This window comes from Equus przewalskii, chromosome 6, assembly GCF_037783145.1.
Source record: "Equus przewalskii isolate Varuska chromosome 6, EquPr2, whole genome shotgun sequence".
NCBI lineage: Eukaryota > Metazoa > Chordata > Mammalia > Perissodactyla > Equidae > Equus > Equus przewalskii.
Genome location: NC_091836.1, coordinates 28,302,160 through 28,330,042, shown reverse-complemented (window position 1 = coordinate 28,330,042; position 27,883 = coordinate 28,302,160). Strand labels below are relative to the sequence as shown.

General features: G+C 55.9%; 1 protein-coding gene across 1 annotated transcript; it reads right to left on the bottom strand.

The window, feature by feature from the left end:
• Window positions 1–9,177: 9,177 nt before the first annotated feature.
• Window positions 9,178–26,606, bottom strand: OAF (out at first homolog). Its single transcript, XM_008513739.2, has 4 exons — window positions 25,961–26,606; window positions 12,528–12,662; window positions 11,385–11,565; window positions 9,178–10,206 (listed from the first exon to the last, which is right to left on the bottom strand). Exons 1-4 carry the CDS (start codon window positions 26,492–26,494, stop codon window positions 9,941–9,943), a joined length of 1,116 nt encoding a protein of 371 aa, XP_008511961.2. The 5' UTR covers window positions 26,495–26,606; the 3' UTR covers window positions 9,178–9,940.
• Between the last annotated feature and the right edge of the window lie 1,277 nt (window positions 26,607–27,883).

Genomic DNA, 27,883 nt, shown 5'->3' with positions numbered 1-27,883 from the left:
ACGCGGAGCTGGGGGCCGGGGGAGAGGGCAGGGGGTGCTGCCGGGGCAGGTCCCGACCCCGCGGAACACCTGTCTGCCCCAACCGGGTCTGGCGGCCTCTCCCCACCGCGCCCGCAGAAACCCGGACTCCTGGTCCAGCTCGCCCTTTTTTCGAAGCCCTGGCGGATTATCCAGCCTCGGCGTGAGCTTCGGTCTGGACAGACTCCGAAGTGTAAGCGCTGCAAGGAGCCTGGAGTGTTTGGAGAAGCCATAAGGGTGTGCTGGAAAGAATCTGGTTTTGGAATCCTTCCTCTCAATTGCTTACCAGCTGTGTGTCATGAGATAAGGCTCTCCACCTCTCTGAACTCATTTTACTCGTCTGTAAAACGAGGCAGGTACTAATCATAACTGGCCTCTGTCTACGCGGAGTCCACAGGTGGCCTAGCTCACGTAGCCCCCAGGCATCCTCACGACATCTGGGGCCTAGCTGGAGCCCAGCTGATGATCGCACTTCCGGGGGGAAGACACTGCCCCTTGCCTGCCCCCAGTCCCAGCTTGCATGAGGCTCTATGAGAGGATGCTATGAAAGTTATTTACTAGTGTCAGCGGTTGTGGGAACAGCTATGTCCCTCATCTCCAGAGCTGAGAAGTGACTTGTCCAAAGGCACCCAATTCCCTAGTGACAGGTGGAGCCTGGCTGGAGTCAGGTCTCTGGACTCTCACTCCAGTGCTCTTTGCAGCACCCATCATAGACTCACCATCTGAGCTCCGCCCACCCCTCTCCTCCACTCTTGAGGTCCCAGGAAGTGGCGCCAAGACCCAGGCTGCACCTGCCTGTAAGCCCAGAAAGCCACATGCAGACAGGGCACAGGGCCTCACCTTCCTTTGCAGACAGGGCTCCCTGTGGACCTGCCTTCGCCTTAGTCTCCAGGACTATTTCCTGCCCACTGAACAGGTCCTGGGCTTTTCTGCCACTGCCTTGTTTACAGTGTTTTTTCCACCTGGCGTGTCCAACCACCCTCCACCCCAGTAACCCCCATTATAGAATCCAGCACCTACTGAGCTTCCACTGTGCTCGCCACACTTTAAAGGCACGTGATCTTGTATAGTCCTCATAACAACTTGTAAATCGGATAGTTACGATTTCCATTTTACAGAGGGGGAAAGTGAGACAGAGAGTTTGACGTGCCCCGTGTTGCGCAGCTGTATCAGGGCTCCCGTTCTAAAGCACAGCGTGCCACTTCCTCGATGCCCGATGCACCGTTCAAATGCTGCCTCCTTTCTGGAGTCGGAAGTGAGCTGATCAGGCTTTTACTAAATTACTGTAACACTGCAGTGTTCTTAACAGTCCTTGTGGCGGATTCTGTGGGACTTTTCTCTCCTACCCCGTGGGTGTTAACTGATCGGCTGCCCCCACAGCACCAAGCACAGTGCTGGGTACACAACAGGTGTCAGAGAGGGCTCCGAGGGTGCCACAGTGGCCCCAGAGGAATGGAAAGCATTTAATAAGTGCTTCTTCAGGTCCACACAAACCGCTGTCCCCTAGTCACATAGTCCTCTCTTCCTCCCGCTCTTGGCAAGACGGGAAGGGGCTTTCTTACCGTTTCTTCTGGCTGGGGGAAGAGATCAGGGAAGGCTTCCTTGAGGCTGAATGAACCCTGGGACCCCCCTCAGGACACTTCCAGACCGTCCCGTCTCTCCTTCCCTTCTCCTTCCTTTCCCTCCCCTCCTGCACTGCAGCTTTGGTCCCTTCCCTGAGGTGCATTTCTTATCTACAACTGCATGTCACCTGTCCTCATGCTAGAAAAATGCCTGCGCATAGTTTATATAGCCCTTTGTGCTTGTGATTTCCATATCTCTATTTGCACAGTATTTGCATGGCCACGTGCACTGAGGGTCTGATTCTCCAACCACCGTATCTGGGACCTGTTTCTCTTTTCCATGTGCAAAGTTACATTTCTTCTCTGGGCTTTAGTTTCCCAGACAGCAGAGGGGCATGTACCTAATGATTTCCAAGGGTCTTCCAGCTCCAGCAGCCTAGGATTCTAGGGTCCCAAGGATGGGGGTGGGGGTGGTGCTCTTGGGGATGGGGCCCACTGGGGCAGAGACAGGACCTTGGAAGTTCACAGTTGGAAGTACAACTTTGGATTCCAGACATGGGGTGGGAGGATGGGAAGGTGGTAGGAGGTGGAGGTGGGGAGAGGGTGGCAGGTATTACTTCAAACTTCATTCATTTACTAATTCCTTTACTCATTCATTCAATAAATGTTGGTTGAGTACTTCCTATATGACAAGGGAGGTGCTACATGTTGGTCATGAACCTTCTAATTTAGTCAGCATGATTTTAGAAGGAAGGTGTAATTTTTAGGCTCCGTTTGTGGATGGGGAAACTGAGGTTCAGGCAGGTTGACGCAGCTAGTCGGTGATGGAGTTGGGATTTATACCAGGTCTGCCTGAGTCCAAAGCTGGTGCTTTTCATCTCACCCTCCAGCGTCTGAGCCTGAGTCTCACCTTCTCTCTCCTCCTTCCATGATCGTGTAACTCAAGGTGAAAGGAAGCTAGATATCATTCATAGGAAGAACCGGAGGTCCACAGGGGAGGCACTTGCCCAGGTCCTTGGGGAGAGTCCCAGCACAGCACAGACCCTCGCATTCTCTCTGCTCCTCCTTCATATGCCCCTCCTGGGTCTTAGAAGGTTGGCTGGGTTTGTGATATGTGTGTACGGGGCAAGGGGTAGGGTAGGACAATTTTTATTCCTTCCTTCTCTGACTTGCTTGATGATCACTTCAACTAGATGAACCAGAATGGGAGCACAAAAGACCCCTTTCCTTTATCCCTCCGTCCTTCCAGCACTCAGTCTCCATGAAATCAGCTTTTTGAGTTCTGGGTGGATGGGAGGTGGTGGGAAAGGTGCCAATCTTCTGGGCCTCATACTCTCTCTCTCTATTTAGCCTGGGAGACGAAAAGCTGTGGGGTAGAGGAGAGAGATAGAGGGTTGCCTGGAGGTTAGAAAGGAACAGAGAAAAGAAAGGGAAAAAGAAGCAAGGACAGGAAATTTCAGTGCCTTTGGACATCAAAAGAGTGGTATGCAAATTAAATTCAAATTAAATGCAAATGAACCCACCCTGCCTCCCTTACCCACCTCTCTCAACAACTGGAGGACTTTTTCAGAGTAGCCAAAGCCTTACTCCAGGATGCGGTCAACTCAGACCTCTCCCCAGGTCTTCCTGGTCCTCCTGGGGTGACATCTGATTCCCCTGGCTGCACCTCTAGGAATTCACTAGCTCCCCAGGTCCCATTTCTACTTGAGCACGCTATTAGCTTCTTTTGCTTCCAGGACAGAAGGTTCTAGGAGTCAAGCATCCCCTTCCGGACATGTTGCTGGAAATGGGCTATAGCCCTGGAGAAAGTGCTCGGGGGAGGGGGTTGGGACCCCAGCCCTGTTCCCCACCTCAACAAAGAAAAGTAGTCTTCTTGGCTGTAGGCTGTGCTGTTCACTCTCATTTCCTGTCATGTCAGCTGGATTGAGTCGTCAGGGCTGGGAGCAGGGTGGAGAGCGAGGCGTCCTGGAAAGTCACCAAGCAACAAGTCCTTTCTAGCTCATTCTGTCTGCCAGATGGGCTCCCAGAGCGTGGGGGTGCTGGGTGGGGGTCAGCTCCCTGCCTTGGGGCGACCACAGGGAATGGATCCAGGCTCAGGCTTCCCAAAAGAGCAGATGGAAGGTAGGTAGAGGCCAGGAAGAACTTCCAGGCCTCTTTTAAGATGGCACCTTGGAGTCAATCCAATGGTGCCAGAGGAATATTGCAGACCGGGGGCGGAGCTCATAGTGTCAGGGTGATAAAATGAGAGGTGCTCTGGGAACGGGATAAAGCAACTGTTTCTGGGGAGTAGACTGGAGAAGACATGGGAGCCAGGACACAGAGCTATCCCCTGCCCCTGACATCTCTAATGCTGAGCCGCCAACCCTGGACATCCCACCCCACCCAGGTCCCAGCCTTCACTCATGTCCAGGGGGAGGAGTACACGCAAACTCATTGCCCATCTTGTACTTGAAGGTTCCGAATAATATGTATTTAATTCTAAAACAGCGTGACAACTCTGTCTTCCAATGAACTTTTTATTGGGCCTGGGTCCAGCCACCCTAATTGCACCATCAGCAGAGCTCTGCCTCAGTGAGCCCTTTCCTGCCTGCCCCACCTCTCCCGCCCCAGACCAGCTCCACCACCTAAGCCTCCTGCTCCAACTGCATGCTCAGGGCAAGTCTAAGCCCAGGGTGCCCTCTTGTGGTGATGGGTGTGTGACCCTGACTTGAGCACCCACCTGCAAGACTGGCGAGGTCTCACCACCGTCCTGAGCTGAGTGCCCTCCGTGATGGGGGAACCACAGGTGGGGGCCCCACTCCAGGCAAGTTGGAGATACTGAATTTTAGTTTCAGAGTGCTGTTGGGTCTCCTAGTCCATGATCCCCATCAAAGGCCAGAATTTACCCTGTGACCCCAGTTGGAGTCAGCCAGCTTCAGCCCAGTGAATGCAGTGACAGGAGCCCTGGGCCTTGTTGGGCTGTCGGTCCTGTTGCTGGACAGCTCTGCTGGTTAAAATGTCCTACCTCCCACACTGCCCTCCTGGGCTTCTGAGCTACAGGCCAATCCTACACTCCCACGTAGGTCAGCCATCCGTCCATTCATCCACTCAGAATGTGTATTGATTACCCACTGGTGCTATGCTTTGGGCTGGGAATGGAACGGAGACCAGACACTGTCCCTGTCCTCAGGAAGCTCACGGCCTGGAGACGCTTGTGGACCAGAGAACAGGCAAGCCCCTCACACTGTGGCACATGCTCTAACAGGGAAGTAGAGGCTGGTACAGGGCCTGCTGCAGCACACGCCTCACCCAATCTGGGGATGGGCACCACGAAAGGCTTCCTAGAGGAAGGGACATCTAAGCTGAGGTCCCCAGCAAAGAGGAAGGAGGTGGGAGTGGGAGTAAGCAGTATGAGCAAAGGGAACAGCATATGCCAGGAGGGTGTGAGGGCCATTGGGGCCCCCAAGTAGTGTGGCTGGATGATCACCAAGTACAAGACGCAGAAAAACACAGGTGAGTGAGGGTAATGTTTGTGCGGGAGGACCTTGAGTCGGCTCTAATTTAGGTGGAAATAACCCACCAGTTTCCGTAACAGATGACTTGTTACTGATTGCACATAGTTGAGTCGTGACAACTAGGTTGGGAATTGCTGAGGACAAGGAGGATGCTGGTAAGAAGTTTAACTGTGAAGAAACAGGGAGGAATAGGGCTGAGGTGGAGAAGGGCTTGGGTTTGAGGTGTTTTTTATTCTGTGTTTTAGATGGGAAAGATTTAAATACTCTCAGGGCTGATGAGAAGGAGGCAGGAAAGAGGGAGGTGGAGGAGGTAGAGAGGCGACAATTTCTGCAGAGAGGGAGGGGGAGGTGCTGGGAGACAGAACCCTGAGGTGGGAGAGAAGGGATGCCCCCCCACGATTATGACAGGAGAGAATCCCGAAAGGCAGGTGTGGAGCACAGGTGGGGTAGAGATGCTGCATCCCACCCCAAGCCTTCTGTTTCCCGTGATGTGGGAGGGGAGGGGGCCGTGTGGGCAATGTCACTTCATCTGGCCTCTCCCTGCCTGGGAGTCAGGACATTCTCCCAGAACGACACATAGCAGGAGTCAGGGCCAAGGCTTCCCCGGGGGTGTGGACGCTACCCCTGAAAGGCTCTGCAGGCCTGGATCCTGAGGTAGCTTGTGGCCTGCTGGTCCCTTGACGGGAAGCCCCCTGTGGTCTGGACCTTCTCCTGGGGAGAGTGTGCACTGAGTCCCTGCCAAGTCAGCCTGCTTCTCCACCTCACTTTGGCCCCCTTCCTTTCCACTGTCCATTCTCTGGGTCCCCAACTGGGACCATAGTTGTTGTCAGTCAGGGTCTCTGCAGGAAAACAGAATCAACTTGACTCAGAGTACCTTTCATGAAGGTAATGCTTGCTTTAGAGGGGCGAGCAGGGTGAAGGGAACCAGAGAGTAGCGGCACAGGGAAGCGAGGGCTGAAGAGGCAGGAGGGGGAAATGATGGTCCAGGAGCCCAGGAGGTCTGGAGCGTTGGAGGAAGGAAGTCAAGGCAGAAGTGTGGTACAGAAGCAGCAAGGGGCAGGGATACAGGTCCTGAGTTCTCTCTTGTCCTGCCCTCTCACCTCTGGTGCTTCTCACTGGCTGAGCCAGACATGAGGGAGCCCAGGTGAGGCTGATCCAGAGGTGGCTGTCCTGGGGCACAGAGCAAGGCAGAGGAGGGCGGAGGGTGAAGGGGCTAGGGGCAGGGGGCAGATGGGGAACAACCAGCACTCCCGTCACCTGGCTGCAGTCAATGGCTTGACAGCTGAGAACGAATCCTGAAATGCTTTAATGTTTCTCACGGTCCAAGCGGCAAACAATTTATGATAAAATCGAATGATGGCAAGTGTGATGGTCAATTTTATGTGTCAGCTTGGCTAGACTCTGGCACCCAGTTTTTTGGTCTAACACTAGTCTAGATGTTGCTGTGAAGGTATTTGGTAGATGGGACTAACATCTACAGTCAGCTGACTTTAAAAAGGAGATTACCCTTGACAGTGAGGGTGGGCCTCATCCAATCACTTGAAGGCCTTAAGAGCAAAAAGTGAGGTTTCCTGAAGGAGAAGGAATTCTGCCTCAAGACTGTAACAGGGGAATCCTGTCTGACTTTCCAGCCTGCGCTACAGATTTCAGACATCAGCTTTTGCTTAAGCTGCCAGCCTGCCAGGATTTCGGACTTGCCAGACCCCACGATTGCATGAGCTAATGCCTTAAAATAAATTTCTTGCTCTCTCTCTGCATCCACTGGTTCTCTTTCTCCGGGGAACCCCTACTGATCCAGCAGGGATGTGGGGGAAAAGGGCCTCTCAGACACTGCTAGTGAGAGTGCACGCTGGGACAGTCCCACCTGGAGAGCCATCTGACATGATCTACCAAACACTGGCCCTGGCAGTTCTCCATTTTTACCATTTCTCTACAGTGTGGCTTGAAAGAGCAAGTCACAGGGAACAACTCAGTCCACCAGTAGCCGTATGGCTAATAATCCTTGGTAGAATGCCAGGAGCAATTAGCTGTTGGCTGCCAGCGTCGGGGAAGACCTCAGAGATGCTCCAGCAAGGCCCCCCGTCAGCAGGTGAGGGAGCGGGGGCCTGTAAGAGGGTGCCCCCCCAGATTGCTCAGAGCTGGGACTAGGCCTTGTTCCTCACATGAATTCTTAGCCTCAAGCTTTGCTTCTTGGGTGTGGTCCTTGCCGACTTCTGGCCAGACTCCTTGGCGGCCCCGCCCACCACATCCAGGTCCCCTGAAGACCCTAGGCAGACGTGCCCCAACTGTGGGGCCCCACAGTTCCCCCACCTCAGGCTTCCCTTGGCTAACAACACTCCAGGGAGAAGAACCTGAAGAAAACTCACGGAAAGTACAGCAAGGCCCAGCCCAGGCCAGGTGATCTGGCACCACTTTCATCTTCTCTGGCTTGAAGGGGCTCTGGTGAGGTCCCAGCTCTTGGTCTCCCACCAGAGGGCCTTGCTTACTTTGGCAAAGGGGAGCTTTGGGCCCCCTGCCCCATGGACTCAGTGGTTGCTCCCGCAGGACTGGCCCCAGCAGCTGCTCCCTACCTCGTACTTCTCCTCGTCCACCGGTGAGTGAGCTGTGCTCTCTGAAGGTCCAGCTGGCCCATCTGATGGACCCATTGGGTTAGTAGGTGTATGTGGAGTAAGATGGCCAGGGGTTGGATCCCAGCCCTAACTAGCTGTCCGACCTTTGGCAAGTCACACAACTTTATAGGTCAGCCACATCCATAAAATGTCACAGAATTACTAAAGGAGCCAATGAGCTAATTTATATGAAGGTACTTTGTAAATCCTAAACAGCCAGAGAAATGAGTACTTGCTGTAAGAATATTATCTCTCCGGATGTTTCTACACGTCCACAAAGGCCTCCTGAGGAAAGTGGGGCCTTGTCTCAAGGTGTCTCTCAAAGAGCTGACCGTTGACACCTATTTACATGGTGGGTGGGGTGCGAGGTGCTTCTCCAAGTAACCTCCCCACCCTGAGGAAGGGTTGGGGCTCAGGCCTGAGGCCCCGGATTGGAGGGACAGGAGGAAAAGGCCCGGGAACATGGCTGAAGCTGGTCTTTGAAAACAAGGAGGCACATCCACCTGAAAACGATGTCTCCCCACCGACCCTGATTTGACCATGGCCAAGCAAGCCTGGCGTCACTACAACCCCGTGGCCTGCACAGGTTCAAGTGCAGGAGCAGCCTGTCCTGGGGGAGCTGGGGAGCAGAGTAAGGGAGACGGGCTGCAAGCTCCTCCCTCCCTCCTGGAGAGGCCTGGGAGGATCTGACTCCCCCCTCTCCTTCCTCCTAAGGAGTTGGGTCCCCTGGAACTTTCCCAGCTCCTGAAACACTCCAGTCTCTGCCCTGTGCTCACACAGCCTCCTTGCCAAGTTCTTACCATCCTTCAGCCTCAACCCGTGTCGCATCTCGTGCAGGAAACTTTCCCCCATAAATTCAGCCCGCATATCCCTCCTTCTCAGAAGTCTTCCAGGGCCCAGCCCAGCACTTCCCACCACAGCCTCTGCATGCTGGGAGATACTTCTGAAGAGAAGGGGCCGTCATGATGTCTGGTTTAGTTGTCTCAGGTTTATAGATGAGGATGTGCCTGCTCTTTTCACTAACAGTAACAAGATCTATAGTAATAGTTAACACCGTGAGCGCTATGTGCGAGGCACTTGAAATATATGAATTCACTTAAATCTCACAATTAAGCTCATTTTATAGTTGAGAGAGAGCTGAGGCACAGAGAGGTAAAGCAACTTGACCCAAGATTGCACAGCAAATAAGAGGCAAGGTCAGGATGTGAACCCTGGAAGTCTGCTTCTACAGTTTTGTCCTTAATTTATCTCATGCTGTTTATTACTGTCTGGCTTACTCATCTATGTATGGCTCCTCTTCTTGAGTAACACCCCCCATCCCCCAAACCCCCACTCCCACCTTCTCCCACTACACAATGGGTGACCATACAACAGGTGCCTTAGAAATCCTGGTCCCAGGACTGGTCCCCAACAGGGTACAGGAGCGCTTTTCCTGACACCAGGGGGCAGCATTGGCTAAAAGTTCTCTCAGAACACCGAGCCTTGAGCTGTCAGTCAAGTAAAAATTTAAACTTTTATTTCTGGTACAAATGATAAATACTTTGCATTAAAAATCTGGAATTCAAGTTTTCCTCATACTTCATGCTCCCTCCCACCCCAGAACGTTACAAAAATATTTCTGTTTAGGGGGAGAGCTGGCGCCTGCTTGGGCCACCAAGTCCGGGTCTGGGGAGAGGCACACGCGGTCTGTCTCCGGGCTGGGGGGCCCCACCCACCCAGGGGCAGCAGTGAGAAGGCATCATGGTCTGGTGGGGGGGCTGTGGCGTCGGTCCCCGACAGCCCCCTCTCTGGGGCAATGGTCCCCTCCTTGTTGGGCAGTGGGACGGTGCAGAGGGGCCAGCTCCTTCTGGGTGGGGGGGTGGGTGGGGAGATGGGGTAACAGGCACAGACACCTTTTAGGGTCTAAACCTGCAAAGACTTAAAGGGGAGATTCACAGGCCATCACATTTTGATTGCTGGAAAGAGAACACTTCGGGGTAGATGGAGGAGGGGAGGGGTGTAAATTTGGAGAACCCTTTCCCCTCTCTGCCCCCAAGGAAGGCGCAGAGTGGGAGCAGGGGGAGGGTGCCTTCATGAGTTAACCCCTGCCATGCCACATCCCTTGTCACAGTCATGAGTGATGGGGCCAGAGGCTCCGGGATTAGGGAAGGGACGGGAAATAAGGCCTCAGGTGGGGGCTGCCACCCCCTCTGGTGGCTGGAGGAGGAGCTGTGGCCCAGAGCAGCTACCTCTGGGCCACCCCCTCAGCCCAGCTGGGCTAGGGGTCCTCGTCCCAGAGACACAGCTGCCTCTGGGGCACATAGAAGTCGAAGCGGTAGTTCTTCTGGCAGCTGCGGATGCCGCACTTGTAGGGCGTCAGCCTGTCGCGACTGTGGCAGAACTTGAGCATGCAGGGGTACCAGGCCAGGCTCAGGCCGTAGCGGCAGACACAGGGCTTCCCGCGGTCCCCCACCTGCCCACAGCGGGGCAGCGGCATCTGCTCTGAGGCCTTGGGCAGAGCCTCGAACACGGAGCTGTCCACACCTTGGGGAGGGAGGCAAAGGTCAGCATGGAGGCAAAGGAGGGCCTCTTCAGGCATCCCATCACCCCTCTGACCTAAGTATTAGCATCCCTGTCTTACAGATGAGAAAACTGGCCCAGAGAGGTTTAGCCATCTGACTGAGGTCACACAGTAAGTGGAATCAGGACTGGAACCCAGGTCTGTCTGACTTCAAGGCCTCCACTCAGCCAGGCTGCCACCTTATGCTTAAAAACATCATTATACTGGAACGTAATGGAATAGAGGCCTGGGGAGAATGGGAAAGAAATCCAGGACAGCTTCTTAAAGGAGGTGATATCTGAGGAGGGCCAGGCAGGGAAGGGCCAGCACACACTTGCTGGGGAGGCCAGGGCACAGGGTAGACGGGAGGGTGCTTGTGAGCGGTGCTGGGGGTGACAGCAGTGGCCATGGGAGGGACCAGCCCCTGGGGGACAGTATCAGGTTTGCTCCTCGGTCTGGGGTCAGCCCACTGGGGAGGGCTGTGTGTGTGGAGGTAGGACCACAGCTCTATCGGGCATTTCTAACTCCAGCGCTGTCCTAGGAGGGATGGGTATTTCTTTACTGCTCAGCTGGCTGGAAGGACCAGGGACCTGGAGTTGTAATGGCGACATCTCCATGTCCCCTCCACAAGAGGACCTGGGGACAGTCCTGGAAAGGTACCAGATGGGCCAGCAGTGAAGTCACACAGGCTGGAGAGGCAGGGACCCCACAAAGATGGGAGGAATCCTCATGGATCTTGGCGAGAGACGCTGGCACCAAGGAAGGTGTGAAGGAAAGGAGAAGCTGGCTTCTGAGAGGTGGCAGCAGAGGTGGGCAGGTGGGAATGGGTGTCTTTGGGCCCCACCTGGACCCTGGTGCTGGTGCCCCTCTCCCAGGACAGAAGGTCCATCTGCGTTCTCACCAACGGCAGGGATGAGGTGGGAGATGTCTGGGAATCTCCCTCCACAGGGCCAGGCAGTCACAGTTCTGTGTCCCTAGCTGAAATGGGTCCCTTTCATCTAGCTGACTCCTCTCACTGAAGAGCCACACAGGTGTCACTTCCTCTAGGAAGCCTTCCTTGACCAATCTCAGCGTGGCTTACAGGTCCCTCCCCTGAACTCCCTTATCTCAACACTGTGCTCTATCATGTTGGATGTGATACAGTGGGCAGCACCCAGCTGACCTTGCTCCACCCAGAACCGGACGTCCTCCTGGCGGGTGTAGATGGCGTCCACGGCCTCAGCGCACACGTTGCGGAGATGGGGGCTCAGCAGGCCCCCCTGGCTGAAGTTGACGGCGATGTCCATGTGCAGGTGCTCCAGGCCCCGTACCTCCTCTGCCTGCCGCACGGCCCGGGGGTTTTTCTGTGGGGAGGAGAAGAGCCATTCCCAACTGGACTCAAAATGCTCCCAGCCCATTCTTTCCCTGATGGCCAAGAGTCAGACAAGCCCAAGCTGGTTGCCTTTAGCACCTTGGGGCTATCTGTGGAGTGGCAGACAAGGGGCATCCAGCCCCCCTCAACTGGTGGAGAAACTGACACCCAGAGCACAGCCCCGCCTTTGCAGCTGGCCCCTGGGCTGACGTCTCGGGCCTGATGGGGAATTCTGACATGCTGCTGGGGGGTGGTGTTGGAAGTGGGTAGGCCAGGCAGGCTGTCCCAGGGCAAATGACCTCCGGGTTCTGTATTTCCAATCTCCAGGGACTGAGTCTCCCTGGGAAGGGCAGGCAAAAGGGGAGTGACCCCGGGCAGGCCCAGGGCAGGGCTGAACAGTTCAGGGAACAGAGATGAGGCTGGGGAGAGGCTCAGGGCCCAGGAAGGGACTGGGAGCAGGTCAACAGGCAGAAGGGTTTTAAACACTGCACTGGACAGTTTATACGCATCACCTCATTTAAATCTCATTATAACCCATTTCTCAACAAGAAAATAGAGGCTCTGAAGGGGAGGTAACTTGTCCAATGTTGCTCCAATAATGAATGGTAGCGCTGGGTCTGAAGGCAGATCCGACTTCACAGTCCAAGCCCCTAGCCTCCATCATAAATGGGGGGGAGGGGACCCTGAGATTAGGGGACTGGAGTAATCTGGGAATTGGGGGTTCAGTGCTGATTAGAGGTTTGAGGCTATGGAGTCAGGTTTGGCCTGGGGCAAAATCAGGGGGTTCAGGACTATAAGGTGAGAGTGGGGTGCCAGGGAGGAGGGCGAAGGTGGGTCAGGTGCTGGGTGGGAGACTGAGGCTGGGGTAAGGTCCAGGCTTGGGGCCTGGCTGGCTGCAGGGGTGAGGGCCCTGGGGCAGGAGCTGCGCCGGGCAGGCCCGGGGCAGGCACTCACCTGTCGAAGCTTGGCCATGGCCTCACTGGGGATGATCTCATTGCGGTGCAGCCGGGTGACAAAGCAGAGGGCCTGGAACTGACTCTGCCCCTTCTCCAGCTCCCCCAGGATCAGGGCCCGGAAGATCTTCACATCCTGATGGGGAAGGGCAGAAGGATGGGGACCAGCTGGAGGGGGCAGGCCTCCCCACAGCCCAGCCAGTGCTCAGCTCAGGTCCCGGGGACACACATGCCTGGACACTGCCCTGCCACAGACACCTCCCTCCTGCTGGCCTAGGAATTTCAGTCTTTCCCATTTGAACCTGTGATTTAAAAGAAAGAACACACCCTAGATGTTCCCAAACCACCTGGAAAATTCACATAGAGAACCGCGAGGAAGCTTTTCAAAACAGAGCTGTTTAAAAGTACACAACTTCGCCTTGAAGGTCACTGCCCCCCTTTCTGGCATCCGGCTCATTCATAGCTGATGCTTCCCTTCAGTGGCACCCCCGTGTCATCCCGATCAGCAGGGTCAGTGCCCCTACAATCACCTGACCAGGGCACTGTGGGGGAGGGGCTGCACCTTCTACAAGGAGATTGCAGAGTTTCTCTCACTGACATTCTTACTCAGCAGGTTTAGGGGAGGCCTAGAAACTGGTGCTCCTCAAAATGCCCCTGCTGCTTCCAATCAGCCAGGCTCCGGGCTGCCTCCATCTCAGACGGAGGTGGTGGGGGCAGGATGGGGTTAAGGGCAGATGCAGCCGGGACCTTCTGGCCTGCGGGAGCTGGGGTGGCTCACCTTTCCCTTCCCCGTGCACTTCTCCTTCCCCCATGGGTTACTAACGGCATTGCCAGCGGGCCGAAGGCTCCTTCCTGTTACTGACTCACTGCACGAATGGGGAAGGCTGGAGGGCAGCAGAGGCAGAAGGGAGAGGGGCCACAGGGTGTGATGGGGTTCCCTTCCCAACTTGGCTGCTGGAACCCTGTGCTCTGACCCACCTGCACCCGAGGTGCCCCTGCTCTCACGAATCTCTGTTAGCCTTGTCTAACAGTGAGAAGTTAGCAGGTCCCAGCACAAGTAGTCTAAATCTGTCATGACCCCCCTGCCGGGGTGGTACCCTGGCCACAATGACCACTCTCCTCCAGGAGCCGCAGTGGTCCTGCCCTGGCACTGAGTATACAGCCCTGTGTGGCTCCTCACCTGTCAATGTTCCTGCCTGGCCTTGTCCCCTAACAGGGTCCCTGTTCACTGAGGGCTTACCTGCTCGAGTAAGTGGTCTGAGAACGGGTCTGGGGGTCCCCCTGGACTTCCTGGTACAGGCAGTGAGGGGCCCATGGTTCCATCCCAACCCTGCAATGTATCAGCCAGTGCCCAGGCACACCTCCCAGCTTCTCGAAGCCTCATCTGTAAAATGGGGATGATGACACGTGGACCTGGCAGGGTTGTGCTAAGGGCTGAATGAGTTGGTGTGGAAGGCGTGGAAGGATGCCCGCCTGGAGGAAGTCCTCAGTGAGTGCTAGGTGTGGTGACTGTCACCATTGCGGGTGACCAGCAAATGTCACAGTCATCGGAAACAAGTGAGTGCTGGCATCCCATAAATGCCCAGGCACTTCTGAAGTCCTCTGGCTCGACAAGCACGTTTCTCTCACTTCCTTTTCCTGTCAATGATCTCTGGGACAATGAGGTGAGGGAGCATACGGGGAGATTTCCCACCAATATTGCAGAAAGGGAAACTGAGGCTCTGCTGGTGAGAATGATTCCATTAGGCTCCTTATGATCCCAGACTTGCAGGGAAGGTGAATCAGAGCTCGGGTAACCCCAGCTTCCTCTCAACAGGAAATCCGTTCTTGGGCCACGAGGCTGGAATCTCAGGCTGGGCCATCCGATCTTCCATCCCTCAGGTCGGCTGAGGGGAGACTGGAGGCTGGTCCACTTGTGCATTTTCCTCCCCAGGCTTAGTTCTTGCCAGGTGAGACTTGATACCAGACTTCCCCTCCTAGCGCTTGAGTCAGGCGGATGTTCCTGGCAGGATCCCCAGGCAGGATCCCCAATCCACTTCCCCGGTATTTGCACCAATGACCCTTTAAAAGAGCCCTATCTGGAACGGTCACGTGCCACACCAGGGAGTCTGAAGGCTGCCGAGTGGTCTCCAGCTGCTTGGGGACATCACCTGCCCACCCTCAGCAGGAGAAAGCCTTTGAACTCTCAGACCAAACCAGAGGGTGAAAGAAATCTGTTCTGAATTTTTTCCCTGCATCTAAATTAAATAACAATGTCAATGACAACAATAAAATGCTACCAAGATGGGAACCTGACGGGGGCGGGCGGAGAGAGGGAATGAGAATTTCTCGTTGAGATAGATTTCCTCTTATCTCCTATTTATTTGTGTAGGACAAAGGTTTATGGAAGTTTACAACTGGAAGGGACAAGTCATTGTTACTATGAGTCAAAAAGGATGTATTGTCCTGTTTAAAATGCTTACAACGACAGGAGGTGGGAGCTATGACTGTTACCGAGTTTGGAATGGGCAGCTGGCTCAAGGTCACGGGACTAAGAGGAAACGAAGCCGAAATTCTAACCCAGGAAGTCTGACTCCAAAGTCTGGCTCTCTTAACCACAGTGCGCAATCGCCTCCTAGATCAGCTAGCCCGATTTCCTGGATGCCCAGCTAAAGGAACTGAAGCTCAGGTCCAGAGAGGTAGTAGGGTCTGCCCTTGGCCACACAGCTAGCGAGTGGCAGAGAGCAGGATGAGAACTCAGTTCCCTCTTCCAGCTGTGTCTATCCGTCTGGCGGTGGTCTGTAGGTCCTCTGTAGCTCTGCCTGGGGAGTGTGGCAGCTCCCACACACGGTTCCGTGTGACTAACAGACAACAGCATCTGACACAAATACCAAGGTAAGACAAGGCAGGACCACCCCAACTTGCTGCCTGCCTCTCCCAGAGCCTCTTTAAATCCTGACTTCTCCAGTCTCCTTAGTGCTATTTCTCCAGAAAACCATATTGTACTTGCTGACCCCTGGGAGGGAGTGGGCAGCCCGAGTTTCTGGATCTATTTGGCTCCATCATCCCGACCAGTGCCCCTCCTACCTTCTACTCCTTACACCTCAGACTCCCTACTAGGTTCCAGGGGCCCCTTTCCCTCCAGTACGGATGAAAGGGTGTGGGAGAGGTCCCCCTGCTTCAGGGAACATCTGGCCAGATGCTAAGCCCAGGCCAGATGAAGCCTGGCTCCCAGGCTTCCTCCTCGCCCGAGAGTCCCTGGGGCGATTCACCTGGATGTGGCCTAATGCCCAAGGCAGACGGCGTGGCTGGGGAAGAGCCCACACAGGTGGCTGGAGGCAGGCTCCTCAGGCCCAGGACTGGGGCTGGGACTCTCAAGACGGGAGGTTTCTATAAGGCCCCTTCTCCCATGAGCTCCCACCAGGAATAGGCCACCAGGAAGAAGTAGCGCATACACTACCAGGGTTGAAATCTGGGCCATGCAGAGGGTATGGTGAGGGGGCCACAGAGAAAGTGAGCATCACTGAAGTCCTCTGTCTGTGGTTTTAAGTAAGGAGCAGGAGGCGGGAGGTTCTAGGATAACACAGGAGTGACGAACACAGGCTCTGGGGCCAGTACTACCTGTGTCCGCATCCTGGCTTTGCTGATCCTAGCATAGAATCTTGGGGGAGTTAACCTCTCTGTACCTTAGTTTCCACATCTGTAAAATGAGTAAAACTAACAGTACCCACCTCAAGGGATTATTGTGAGAAAAAAACAAGGGAAAGGTTTCCAAACACAGTGGGCTGAACTCAAAGTTTCTCTAGTATTGTTGCAATCCCTGGCCTTGCTCTGCCTGTGATCTACTCCAGACCTGCAGAGGCTGGAGTAAAGACCTTTCTCCTAGAGCTGGAGCTGGGGCCCAGAGAGGTCAGGTGACGACTCTGGGGCTCGAGGTATCAGCAATCAGCCGGAGAGCATTGTTTAGTGTTACCTGGGGCAGGGCCCTCACAGCCACCAGTTTGGGCAGGACCACTGCAAAAGCCCTTGTCTTCAAGGAGCTCCTGGGGAGGCTGACCTCCTACAACCAGTCAGTGCACCATGATAAGGCCCAGGGTTGAGGTTTATGCTAAGTGCTCTGGGACAAAAGACAGACGGATGAAGGAGTGCTCGTTGTCCCCTTAAGGATGGGGCTGGGGGCCCCTCCAGCCTCTGCCCCCAAGGCCGCCCTGCCCTGCAGCAGAGTCGGCCAGGCCCAACCCCTCACCTCTACAGCACAAATCCCACTGGCTTCGCAATGACCTCTTTACATGTTTTTTCTTCCAGACTCAACTCCTTGAGGCTAAGATAGTATCTTCTTTGCGGTGTATCCGGCACCCTAGAGCACAGCAGGTGCTCAATAAGCGTCTGATAATGAATAAAGGAACAAAAAAGAGCACAGAAGCCTCTGAGAAAGGTGATGGGAGGGAACAGGGATGGGGTAGGGTGGGGTGGGGAGGGGCGTGGGGGAGGGCAGGGAGTGGCTGAAGGAAGATGCTGGCAGGAGGGGCAGGGCACAGGCTCTGAGAGCCCAGCCAAGGAGTGTGAGCTGAATCTAGCAGATGACTGGAAGTCCTTGGTGGGTTCTGAGCCTGAATGTGCCATGAGCACATCTGTGGTTTAGAGCTGAGTCAGAAGGCTGAGCTGTGCTGGGCCAGCATGCATCTGATCTAAATGCCTCGGCAGAGGGCCCCGTCCTCATATGGCATCTTTTGCTTGGGCAACAAGTTATCCGGGCCCTCCACGATCTGCCCCTGGCTCAAGGGCAGTGACTAGACTTTATGCAGTATCCTCAGGGTCTGGGCAGAGCCTGAGCTCAACACTTACTAGCTGAGTGAATGAATAAGTGAGTGCTCTGGGGCCTCCAACAACCCCTCGCCTGCAACAAGACGTCGGCTCTTTCTTCTTAGGCTTGCTTATAGCTGGGCCCCTGCAGGCTGGTAGTCCTACAGCTGCTATTTTGGCTTCTAGAAGGTTTAGGGGATCACTGAGTTCATGATCCAGTGAGGTTCCAGCAGGGGACGTGATCTTCACAGGTCACAGCTGCAGAGCTAGGACCAGAGGCCCAGATTTCCTGACTCTCGGTCTGGTGATCTTTATGATCCTCCAAGCTCCCCGCTGTCTTAACCCTTGTCCAGATATTCACTTCTTCTCTGCCCACTCCCTGCCACGCTGGTTTTTTGAGATCTACTGTATCTCAGAGAGGGAAGGCTGTGCTGGGCTCCAGGTGAACACCTAAGAGATAGCAGAGTGCTGCTCCGGGAAAGGCAGGGGGCCCAGCCCTCTGCATGTCAACAGCAGACATCCTGTGCCAGGCCTGGATGCTACAATCCTGGGGGTCGGCCCCAGGTGAAGCTTAACGTTGAGGACAGGGAAGAGACACTGCAGACAGAGCCCAGTGGAGCTCTGATGATTGTGGAGCTGTCTCACCAGCCCTCAACTGCCAACTTCCAGCCTCAGATAAGACCAGAGAGAGAAAAAAGCTTCTCTTCTGCCTTGGCCGCCGCTGGGGTTTTACGTTACTCGCAGTCCAGCTGAATCCGAACTGATACACAGACTCACACCTGCTTTCCTCCACTCATGGGCCACATGTCCAGAATCTTTCACACATACTTGCTGTTTCTCAGACAATCTCTTTCACACACAGTTGCTCCCAATCTCTCACCCAGCGGCACCCAGACTCCCCCACCGCCCCCTCCTGCCCCTGGCTCCCACTGGGGCTCAGCTGCGCATTCCCATTCTCCCTCACACACAGCTGCTCACATGAGCACATTTCCCCCTTCACGGTCACTCCTGTGGAGCCTCCAACGATCCCCTTTCATCTCAGCATCCCCCATAGTCTCAGAAACCTATCTTCTCCCCAACAGTCTCCCACAGAATTCCCCCAAAGTCTCAGACACAGAGTCTCACGCTCCATCTCACATACACCGTTTCTCACCAACAGTCTAACAACCTTCTTACACGTGCTGTCGCAAGCCCCTCCTTCAGTTGGTCGCACGCCCCCTCGCAGGCAGCATCTCCCCACACTCCTTCACACGCCTCCTCTCAGGCTCATCACCCCAGCTCCAGCCTGGCGACTCTCCTCTCCTCCTCTGCCCCTTTGTGACCCCCTACTCCCTGCTTCCTCCCCACCCGCTAAGGCCCTTCTTCAGCCCAGCCTTCTACCCCAGGGGAACCACACACTGAGGGTACAGGATGGCGGCATGGTCCCTTCCCTCAGTGCCCCTCTCCCAGCCCAGCACAGCACAACAGTGGTTGTACAGCCCAGGCTGGAGGCCACCTCTTCAGGGTTCTCATGAAGCAGCCTGTGCCCCACCCGCTCCCCCATTCCTTCTTGCTCTTGGACAGCTGGCGCGCTCTCTTGGGAGTTTCTCCTGCCATGGTGGTCTCCTTCCCATCACACCAGAGTGTGTGATTCTGAGGCCGGGGCTGAGCCAATCTAAATATTTATTGCTCAGCTCCTGGCTGTGGCTGCTTTATCGCTAGAGAAGGGGCCAGCTTCATGGGACTGGGGAGGTAAGGGGTCAGCTGGAGAGCCAGCCAGGAATCAGTGCCGTCCTCCCCCACGCTGGCTGCCCCGTGGCAGGCACAGGGGCACCACAGCTGCTCTGCACAGTCTCCTCCAGCAGGAATGGGGTGGATGGAGCGAACCTAAAGCCAGCCAGGCACATCCCCAGCCTGGTGCCCAGGGACGTGGGCCGCCCCCACTACAAGATGCCTGTATAACCTCAGGGCTAGGCCCGGGACAGAGGCTTCTTGTTAGGGGGCATTAGCGCAACCACCAGCCTGGAGCAGTGCCCCCTGCCCCGACCCCCACCCCCAGAGTCCCTAGTGCTCTGTCAGCCAAATCCCAAAGGTCAGCACTGGCTGGGGAACAATGTGAGGCTTTATGTGGATCAACTGTGCCCAGCCGTCCCGCTGACTCAGGGCTCCTAAGACGGGGCTCCGCACTTCTCTCCCACCCACATCCCCGGCCCCGATGCCTCCCTGCCCTTTATCAGAATTCCCAGTGGCAGCCACTTAAGCACTTGCCAACTTACAGGACAGAGGCTCCTAATGATACTCTGGTCCCTAGAGTGGGGAAAAAAGGAGCGGAAACAGTCTGCTTAACAGCTGAGGAAGGAGAGCTGAGGGGGAGGGACCCGCGCAGGGCCTGGCTGGCACCACTTCCCCACTTCTCACATGCCTTCGCTGGCCTCTGCTCTGCAAAGGCCTCTTACTCACCTCTCACAACACGCCTGTGAGCATCATACTATTGTCCCTGTTGCTCATGTCATGTCTGAGCCTGGGGCTCAGAGAGGTTAAGTGACTTGTCAAGTCACACAGCAGGTAAAGGGCAGAAAATGTACACAGTGAGTGCTCCATAGTATCTGTGGGATCTTTTAAAAACGGTCCCCTCACCCCACCCACCGTCTCAGGGGTGGTGGGGGGTGGGGAACAGTCTCAGGCTCAAAGCTGCCAAGGGGTCAATACTTAAAATTCACAGGGTTATGAGCTTGGCGGGAAGGGGCCCAGCCCAAGACTGGACAGAGGAGAGCCCAAGATCTGTTCCTACGCACCAAGGATTTTTCCAGCCTCCTCCTTCCCTTTCCTCTCCCCTACTGGGGTTTCTTCAGCCTTCTGGAAGGAGCCCATTTATTTATATGCCGCAGCAGCCCTGGCAGTGGAATAGACTGGAAGGATCCCTGGATCCTATTCTGGATCCTCAGCTACCTGATCTTGTCACAGTCTCTTCAGAGCTCTCAGCCTCAGTGTGCACATCTGCAAAATGCATGCGACCTCCGCCTGATGACGTGGCAGTGTGGATCAAAGAGGCCAGCCGTGAGGAAGCAACCCCCAGCATGGGAGCTGAGCGACTCTCCGTGCCTGAGATCCAGAGACGCGCAATTCTTACCTCAAGGTGGACCCTGTCTTCCTATGTGACAGGAGTCTGTCCTGAGTTTTCCCGCCACCACCACCTCTCTGTGCCTTGGGAAGCCTATTTGGGAAGAACCCCACTTCGACCTCCCCTCACCTTCTTTCTGGCAGCCCACGCACTTGTCCCCAGGTGGCAGTCTTCTCTGCCCCATCTGGGATCTTTGGCTCGGACTCCACCTGGACATAGGTGTTCAGGGTGGGAGATGCTAGCCAAGCTCCGGGGAGCACGTCTGTACCCTGGGCAGGGCGGCTGACCCCGGATCCAGGCAGGAATTCCTCAGACACGGCAGAAGGACTGCTGTTAGACCTCAGGGCCCCACGGACACGAGCCGGGTCCTTCCTTCTGGTGACTTCTCATAAACTCCAGTGAGGAAATGCTCTGGACTCTGAAAAGGTCTGGGCCTCCCCTGAAAGCACCTCTACTGCCTTCTGCTCCCCAAGAAGACACCCTACCCATCACACGCCTCCACCAATCACCAAACTGCAGGGACCAACGTAGACAGGGCAGGGGAGACCGGGCCCCAAGCCCCTCCTGTCTGACATCCATGTGGTGTGATACCCAGTAGAATAAACAGCCTCAGGCAGCGACGCGGTCAGCTGCACATTCCACATCTTCACTGACTGCATCTCAACCATGCAGCTTCCTATGTTGCTCCCCCGACCCGCAGACCAGGAACCCCCAAGGCAGGGACTCTGGTGCTCTCTGGACTGCTCCTTCCTCTGGCTCCCACTCACCCATCGGTGCCAGGGCAGGGCTCAGGTTCCCATCTCCCTGAGTTTTGTGGAATAACCTTGAGCTGACTTACACTGCCATCCGGCTCCCCTTACCTTGGCTCCAGCCCGTAGCCCCGTCACGATCCCCTCCCTCCACACTTTTGGAGTCTGTGGCTCCCTCCTCCACCCCCTCTACCCTCGGCCCTGTGGCACCCACCTCCTCGATGCACTTGCACATGACTTTCTGGTATCTTTCAGCCACACCCTGCCCATCCGGTCAGCACCAAACCACACTGCCTGGAACCATGACTCATCCCCTCCCCCAGCGTTTGGACAATCAGACTGGGGGACGGAAAGAAAACTGGGACAGGGACTCCAGCCTGGGGGAGGGGGACCAAGAGGGCTGTTAGACAACAAGCCAAGTTAGAGACTGGGGATGGTGACGTGCCCGCTATTGGATACCCTCCGTGAATCAGGATGCATATAGGATTTGGGTTCTAAAGAAGAGCATTGCCTATTGGGAGTGTAGTATGAATTAGACTTCTTGTATGAGAGCACGCAGCATTAGAACTAACGTCTATACGCTGCTTAAAACACATCAGGGTCATTGTGGAACGACAGGTTTCAAATACGTGACTGAGTTCGGGCTCTCCCTTCATTTAACAGTCCAATCTGGTCCCTCCTCCAAGTCCCTTCCCATTGCCTGGAGCAGCTATGCCAGCGGTTCCCAAACTTTGCTGCCCATTGGAATCACCAGGAGCTCTTTAAAAATACTGCTGCCTGGCTCCCAGTCCCAGACATTCGGAGAGCAGCCCGGGCATCGGGATTTTCTAAAGCTCCCCAGGTGATTCTAATGGGCAGCAACGTTTGGGAGCCACTGAGCTATGGCACTTCTTTTAGATCTGCGGCTGCATCGGCCTGATGGTTAGCAGCCTTTGGGCAGAGTCTGCAGTACCGCATGGTGACCATTGGTCAGCTCCAAGCTACTTGGGCAGTTTATAAGCCTCGCGTGGGCTCCAGGCTGGGTGTCCCCCAGCAGGCTGGTTACTGTTACTGCTTCACTGGCTTCAGGTCCAGCGTGGCAGCGTGGGGAGAGCCAGCCCACGTCAGGACCCTGCCTGGTGGCAGGGGCAAACAGAGAGGGTGGGAGGAGCCCGAGAGGGGGCCTGGGTGGGGGTGAAATGGGCCAGACAGAAGCCTGGGATGCCGCCAGCACAAGAGGAATCATTGCTGCCCTGGGGAGGCCGGCAGCACAAGGATGACTGCTCCTTGCTCTGAGGGGCTGGCTGGCAGTTTTGGAGTGTGATGGTTCATTTTATGCATCAACTTGACTGTGCTGAGGGATGCCCAGAGAGCCGGTGAAATATTATTTCTGGGTGTGTCTGTGAGGGTGCCTCCAGAAGAGATTAGCACTTGAATGGATAGACTAAGAGTGCCCTCACCTCTGTGAGTGGGCAGCATCCAGCCTGTTGAGGGTGTGAACAAAAAGGCCGAGGAAGTGCGAATTTGTGCTCTGCTTGAGCGCGGACATCCGTCTTCTTCCTCTTCTCAGACCTCGCTGTTCCTGGTTCTCAGGCCTTTGGACTCAGACTGGAACTACACCACCGGCTCTCCTGGGCCTCCAGCTTGCAGATGACAGACTGTGGGACTTCTCAGCCCCACAACCGTTGAGCCCATCCCTCATGATAAAAATCTCTTTCCAGATATCTGTAGCTACAGTCATGTGCCACATAACAATGTTTCGGTCAAGGACGGACCACATACATGACTGTGGTCCCATGAGATTAGTAGCATATAGCCTAGCTGTGTGGTAGGCTGCGCCATCTAGGTTTGTGTAACTGCACTCTGTGAATGTTTGCACAAGGATGAAATTCCCTAAGGATGCACAGAACGTGTCCCCGTCGTCAAGCGATGCATGACTACCCCATTGTCTATTTTGCTGGAGAACTCTAATACGTGGAGCTTCAAAGAGAAGGTCATGATGAGGAACTCGGGGCTCCTCTAGGCTCAGTGCTGACTTTGGGTCCCTCACTCAACCTTTTTGAGTCCAAGTTGAGCAGGAAGGGTCCATGCTGAAACGCGATGTGAGCCACAATTGTGAACGTGCGTGGCTTCTGTTTCTTGAGTACTCAGCACAGTGAGCCCTGCTCCTGCCTTATGCCGTTTAGTTCTCACAGCATCCATGGGGTTGGTATCCTTATTACCCCCACTTTACTGATGAAGAAATGAAGGCCTGTGAAGATCAAGGAGCTTGCCCAAGGTTAAACCAGGTCTGTCTCATTTCAGTCTGGACTGTCTCCCAAAGGTGATAAAATGGCAAAAGTCACTCTTCCCAAGCGGACTAGGGACTTTTCCCAAACCACCCAAAACGGATTTGGTACATGAAACAAAAGGAACACCACGTCCAGCCTTTTTCCTATAGGAAAAAGTTACTACTCTAGATAGAGGCTTCTTGTGGAAATCTGCCAAAGACTATAAGGCAATCACCAAACTGCAGGGACCAACGTAGACAGGGCAGGGGAGACTGGGCCCCAAGTCTCGCTGAGGGGGGCAGCGAGAGAGGTGATCCACCCCAGAAGGATTCATGTAGAAGAGCTGATTTGGCCAGTGTAGACAGTGGATTGAGGTGGGGGTGAAGGCTATTCCACCCCACTGGCAGCATTCCCCAACTCCACCCGCCCCTGGCTAATGGAGAAACCTGGACTTGGTGGGGACCTTGGAGAGGTGGTTCCGTTTCGGCGCCTTCCACTCCCAATTCCCTCCCTTGCTGATGAAACTGGAGATGCCAGGGGCGGGTGTGAAATGCCAGCTTCTGGGTCAGAGGCTAACCTGAAACTTCGGGAATCTGGGTGGAGGTTCAAACCACTTGGAGGATTAAAACGAGGCTCTTGGGATCAGCTCCAAACGGAGTCTCTAACTGGGCAGTCAGCGCCCACTAAACCCTCAGTCCTCTACCCACTGCCCCCTGGGCTCTCCCCTCTCCTTGCTCTCAGGGTAGAGCAATAAAAGAGTTCAGGCTGCAGCCAGAGGCTATAAAAGCTTAGCCCTACCGGCTGCCTCTTTCACTCCTGGAGAGGTCCCAGAGGCAGCATGTCTCCAGGGTTCCAGCACAGCCACAGAACAGTGGGCAGGAAAGTGGGAGACCCACAGGCTGGTCTGAGGCTCCACTCTCAAGGACAAAGGGCTTCACGGGAAGGTTGAGGGGCAGATTGGATCCCAGCCTCCTGAGGGGTCCAGCCACTAATTTGGATTTTCCTGGAATAGAATACACTTGACAAAATTCCCTCGGAGTTTAGGTGGGGAGCCGGGAGGCGCTGTGGCCCTTGTCAGCTTTCCTCTCTCCACACACAAACTCACCTGCCCCTGCCTGAATCTGAAAACGCGGCTTGGGCCTGCTGAGTAAGGAAGGGCCACAAAGTCTTCCCAACTGAGACCACTCACCCACCCCCTAACGGGTCCGCCCATGTCCCTGACAACTCAGCAGCCCTGGGACAGATCAGCAGGAAGGCCCACCTCCACTGTCCACTGTACCCCGGCATGCTACTATGGCAGATATGCTGGGGCCCTAGCTGACTCCCCAAAGGTTCCCGCCTCTCCTCTCTAGCTGCCAGTCCCGAAGAGGGAGGAGAGAGGTGGCTCAGGCAGGGTCCACAGCCCTGGGCTTCTGCAGCTGCCCAACTATCTAATCGGCCTCCCCTCTTCACTCTCTCAGAGACAGAGCCTCACAGACTCTTTCCATCAGGAAAGGGGCTTGAGGGGTAGGGTAGGGTAGGGTGGGGTGGGGTGTGGGGGTGCCCTGTGTAAGAGATCAGAAGACTCTCTTAGTACCTACACCTCCCATGCCCTCTTTCTCTCCAGGATTCCTGCTGCTGGGTCACTGTTAGTCACTCACTGCCCTTCCAGGCTCATTTCCTGATAAACCCCCAGCACCTCCATTCCCCCTACTCTCCCCATCTTGGGGGCCCCCACTCACCTGGTTCCCTCCACAACATACACACACGCTGAGAAGAGGCTGGTCTCTGCCCCCTCTTCCCTGCGATCTGGGCCAAACGTGGGGGTTGGCCAGCCCTCCTGCCAAGCAGGGTAAGGGGTGGCACCTCTCCCAGAGAAAGGGGACCTCATCTGGAACCTCTCCCCAGGTCCTTCTGCTTCAAGCTTTGCAGACTTTCAGACCAAAGAGGAGACATGGCTTCTCCTCGGCTTGAGAGGCCCCAGGACGATCAGCTCTGCCCAGGAACCCTCCCTTCTCTAGCCCAGGAAAGTGAAACAGGGAGAGGTGGCTCACAGACTCCACGATGTCAGGGCTGGGAGGCCTCACTGTACACCTCACTGTCCTGTACAGAGGTGAGGAATGAGGCTCAGAGAAGGAAAGGACTTGCCCTGGATCACACAGCCAGAAGCCAGGACCTCTGATTCCTAGCCCACGATTTTTCCCACCAAAGCACGCAGAAATTACTCCAAGCAGGGAGTCTAGGGGTATGAACACTGACTCTTTTGGAGGGTCAGCCCCAGGACGGCCTGGGAGAGCTGGGCAGGGCGTGAGAAGGGGCCTGGGCACTCAGGGCAAGAGAGGAAAGAAAGGCTGGAGCGGGGAGTCGCCGGAGCAGCGGGGCCGTTCCTCGGCGAGAATGAAGGGGCCGGGGCTGGGCGCTGGGGAGCGGGGCAAAGAGGGGCAGAGGAGTCCGGCGTGACCCTGGCTAACTCGCGTCCCTCTGGGCCCCAGTGTGCCGTCTGCAGGCCTCGATGCGACCGGGACCCCGGGGCACTCAGGCTTGGGGGTCCCCCAGGGCGAGCGGGGTGCCTCACCTTCTTGAAGTCGGCGGTGAAGGAGACGAGGGTGCCGTCGGGCTTGCGCAGCTCGAGGCTGATGCTATCGGCGTCGCTGTCCGCCTGCAGGCTCTCCTCGGTCACCTGGCCGTCGGGCAGCCGCACGCGGACCCGCAGCTCGGCCGGCGCGCCCGCCCCCAGCAGCGGTACGAGCAGCGGCAGCAGCAGCAGCAGCGCGAGGCGCGCCGTGGGGACCTCGCAGCCGCCGGGCGGGCGCATCCCCGGGGGCCGCCGCGCTCCGCGGCCACGGCGCGCCGCGTGCGGGCGGGGAGAGGCGCTGCCAAACTTCGCCCGAAGTTGGTGGCTAGTTCGGGGCGCCCGGGAGCGGCTCCCCGGGGAGCTCGGCCGCGGGGCCCCGCGACGTGGCGCGGACGCACGTGGGCTGCGTTCCGCGGCGCGCCCCCCGGCGGCTCCGAGGCGGACGCGGCGCTCCGGGCCCCCCGCCCGCCGGCCCAGCGCCGCGGATCCGCGGCCCCAGACTCCGGCGCGCCGAGCCTGTTTGGCACTTTTCATTCAATCCCACCCCCCGTCACTTCCTTCAGAAAACAGAAACCACCAGGACCTGCCTTAAAGAGACCGCGCACCTCTCCGCCCTTAAAGGGCCCGCGGTGGCCCGGGCGGGGGCGGGGAGAGGGGACCGCGGGGCCAGCGGCTTTGTGGGAAAAGGACTTTCTCAACCTCCCTCCCTCCCTGCCGCGTCCCGTCAGCGACCGGGCTGTGTCAGGAGTTGGCTCTCTGGAAAATCCCTTCCTCCCAGCAGGGGCGGGACGGGTAACTCTTCACCTCCCCCCCACCCCCCTTTTTTGGCTTGTTCTTGTGCCACGTGGATGAAATAATCGGGCTTGTGTTTTAGGGGTTTTGTTTGGTCTTTTAGTTTCTCTGACACAGCGAATTTCTAAAAAGCTTCTGCAAAATCAGATCTCACCTGGCACCCAGCCTTTTGGCTGCCCTGGGTGGGGAAAGAGGAGCTGGAGTTCTCCCCCTGCTTTGACATCCCTCAGGTGTGAGATCTTGATAAGTCAGGCCGCCTCTCTAGACACGGCCCCTGCAGCTTTTCTTTTCAGTCTAGCCTCCCTCACTTCCCCATTCAAGGTATTTCCTGGGTCCTGCCCATCTCCCCAGACCCCCATTCTCTCTCTCCCAGTAACAGGCTGAGCAAATCAAGGAAATGTGAGATTCCAGGCCATTCTGGAGAATGTCCAGGGACTCAGGACACTCGCTTGACCATCAGAAGCTCTCCCCCAAGCCCCAAGAAAACATGCCTGTGTTTCCATGCACCTCAACAATGAACAATGGAGGTGGTGGGATCTGGATTCCTATTTCCTCGGCTTAGTTGTGTGCTTTGGACACGTTTTAAAAATTGTTTGGGCCTAAGTGTCCCCTTGTGTATGGTGGGAGTTGCTGAGACCTACAAGTTGTGCCAATCCCAGGGAAGAGAAAGCCCCAGGGGGACAATGCTGGGAACCTATTGTTCCCCGATGTCCATTTCACTTGTTTATTCTGGGTCCCCTGTTCTTTCCAAGAGCTGGGCTGCACATGGGTGAATACTCTCCTCTGCTCTGTAGTCTCCTTCCCTTCTAGGTTTTTCCCAGAACAGCGTTCTTATCAGCACCCGAAATGCTCACCCCAGGTACCCAGGCATTGTGAGGGCACCAGTAGCAGAGCTAGGTACCCTTGAACTGCAGGGTCAGGCCTAGAACCTGTCTGCTTACTACCAACCAGGGCTCTTCCTACCACACTCTGCTTTGTGAGTTTAGGACTGAAAGGGATTCAAGAGCTTACCCAGCTCAGTGTTTTCCAAATTTGCCTTACCGAAAGAATCACCTGGGTGCTTGTGAAAACCACAGACACCTGGGTCCCTAACGCTAGTCAGACTCCCCAGGGAAAAGGCTGGAGTATTTG